Raw genomic sequence first — 1,147 nt, 5'->3', positions numbered from 1 at the left:
AACCATGCAGATGCCAAAAACACTGCAAAGAATGTTGGACTGGTTAAATCGAATCCAGTCTTTATCTGATGCATACACAAACACTGCAATGGCTCCATTGATGAGGTGACCAAAGAGATCTGTGACAACCAAACCACTGGCAAGGAGCAAAAAGGAAGCTTTTGATTTCTGTCTGAATCTCTGGTATGCCTTCATGAGAATTACTATTGCAAGACTGTTGGACAAAATTCCCACTGTCATGAAGATTATTGAAAAGAAAACTGAAATCTTTTTCTCCGTGTGGCACGTTGTGTTTTTCAAGACTCCAAATCCAGCCAGCCCTTGTGATTTTGAACTGTTCATGATTAGGAAAGGAGACGCAGCCCTCAAAGCATTTCAGCAGTCTTGCAGTCAAAAGGCATCTGCAATATTAAAAACAAATATACACAATGCTGTAAAAGACATACCACTGTTCAAATGGCATTTGAAGCAGAAATTCCACAATATTAGTATAAATCTAATTTCTGGTCTTCTGAGTGATATGATATGGCATCACATTTTAAGCCCATCACTCAAAGGGTAAAACAATTATCTGCATGCATTACACAATGCAAACGTAGCCTACAGGAAATTTAGAGTCTCTGCATGGATAATATATACAAAACTATGTATAAAATACATAATGGTTATGTACATATAGTAACAGAAACAATACAAACAATTCTGGTGGTTAAACTACGCTAAACGTTTTTGTAACAAACTCCTAGAATGACAGTATTTAGCCAGCCCATCTACAGTGAAAAGGGAAATACTGAAACTGAAGCATTTAGAGATCATAATCACACTCCATTTTAAAACATTTATTCTCAAAACAATGTCTTAGCATCTTCTAAACAATTCTTCTCCCACAACTTCATGTTTCAAAGCTTTAACCTAACCAGCACTGAAGCCTTCAACTTCCCAGCGCCCTCGCTGAAGCACAAACTTTGTTTTTAGATGTGCCATAATTCAGAAACCAATTCCTCAAGTTACTTTACAGCTTATCTCCCATCTCTACTCCAAGGACATTCCTAATAGCAAAACCTTCCCAGGCAGGAAAACGAAAAAAAGGGGGAAAAAGATAGGGAAAAAAAAAAAAAGGCAGGCGTTAATAAGCCGTATTACGAAC

The 1,147-nt window shown here is 37.3% G+C and overlaps 1 protein-coding gene across 2 annotated transcripts in view; it reads right to left on the bottom strand.

The window, feature by feature from the left end:
- PTGFR (prostaglandin F receptor) overlaps positions 1-1,103 on the bottom strand; it is an 18,780-nt gene extending 17,677 nt beyond the window's left edge. The window contains exon 1 of one of the 2 annotated variants that reach the window (XM_008640836.2): positions 1-1,103. This exon is cut by the window's left edge and continues 438 nt beyond it. In XM_008640836.2, coding sequence (XP_008639058.1) covers positions 1-342 — 342 coding nt within the window. In that variant the 5' untranslated portion in view covers positions 343-1,103. The other variant, XM_017743605.1, reaches the window with a different exon arrangement.
- Positions 1,104-1,147: the final 44 nt, after the last annotated feature.

This window comes from Corvus brachyrhynchos, unplaced genomic scaffold, assembly GCF_000691975.1.
Source record: "Corvus brachyrhynchos isolate BGI_N302 unplaced genomic scaffold, ASM69197v1 scaffold48, whole genome shotgun sequence".
Lineage (NCBI taxonomy): Eukaryota > Metazoa > Chordata > Aves > Passeriformes > Corvidae > Corvus > Corvus brachyrhynchos.
The sequence above is the reverse complement of the archived record's forward strand: the minus strand, read 5'-3'. Positions and strand labels throughout refer to the sequence as shown.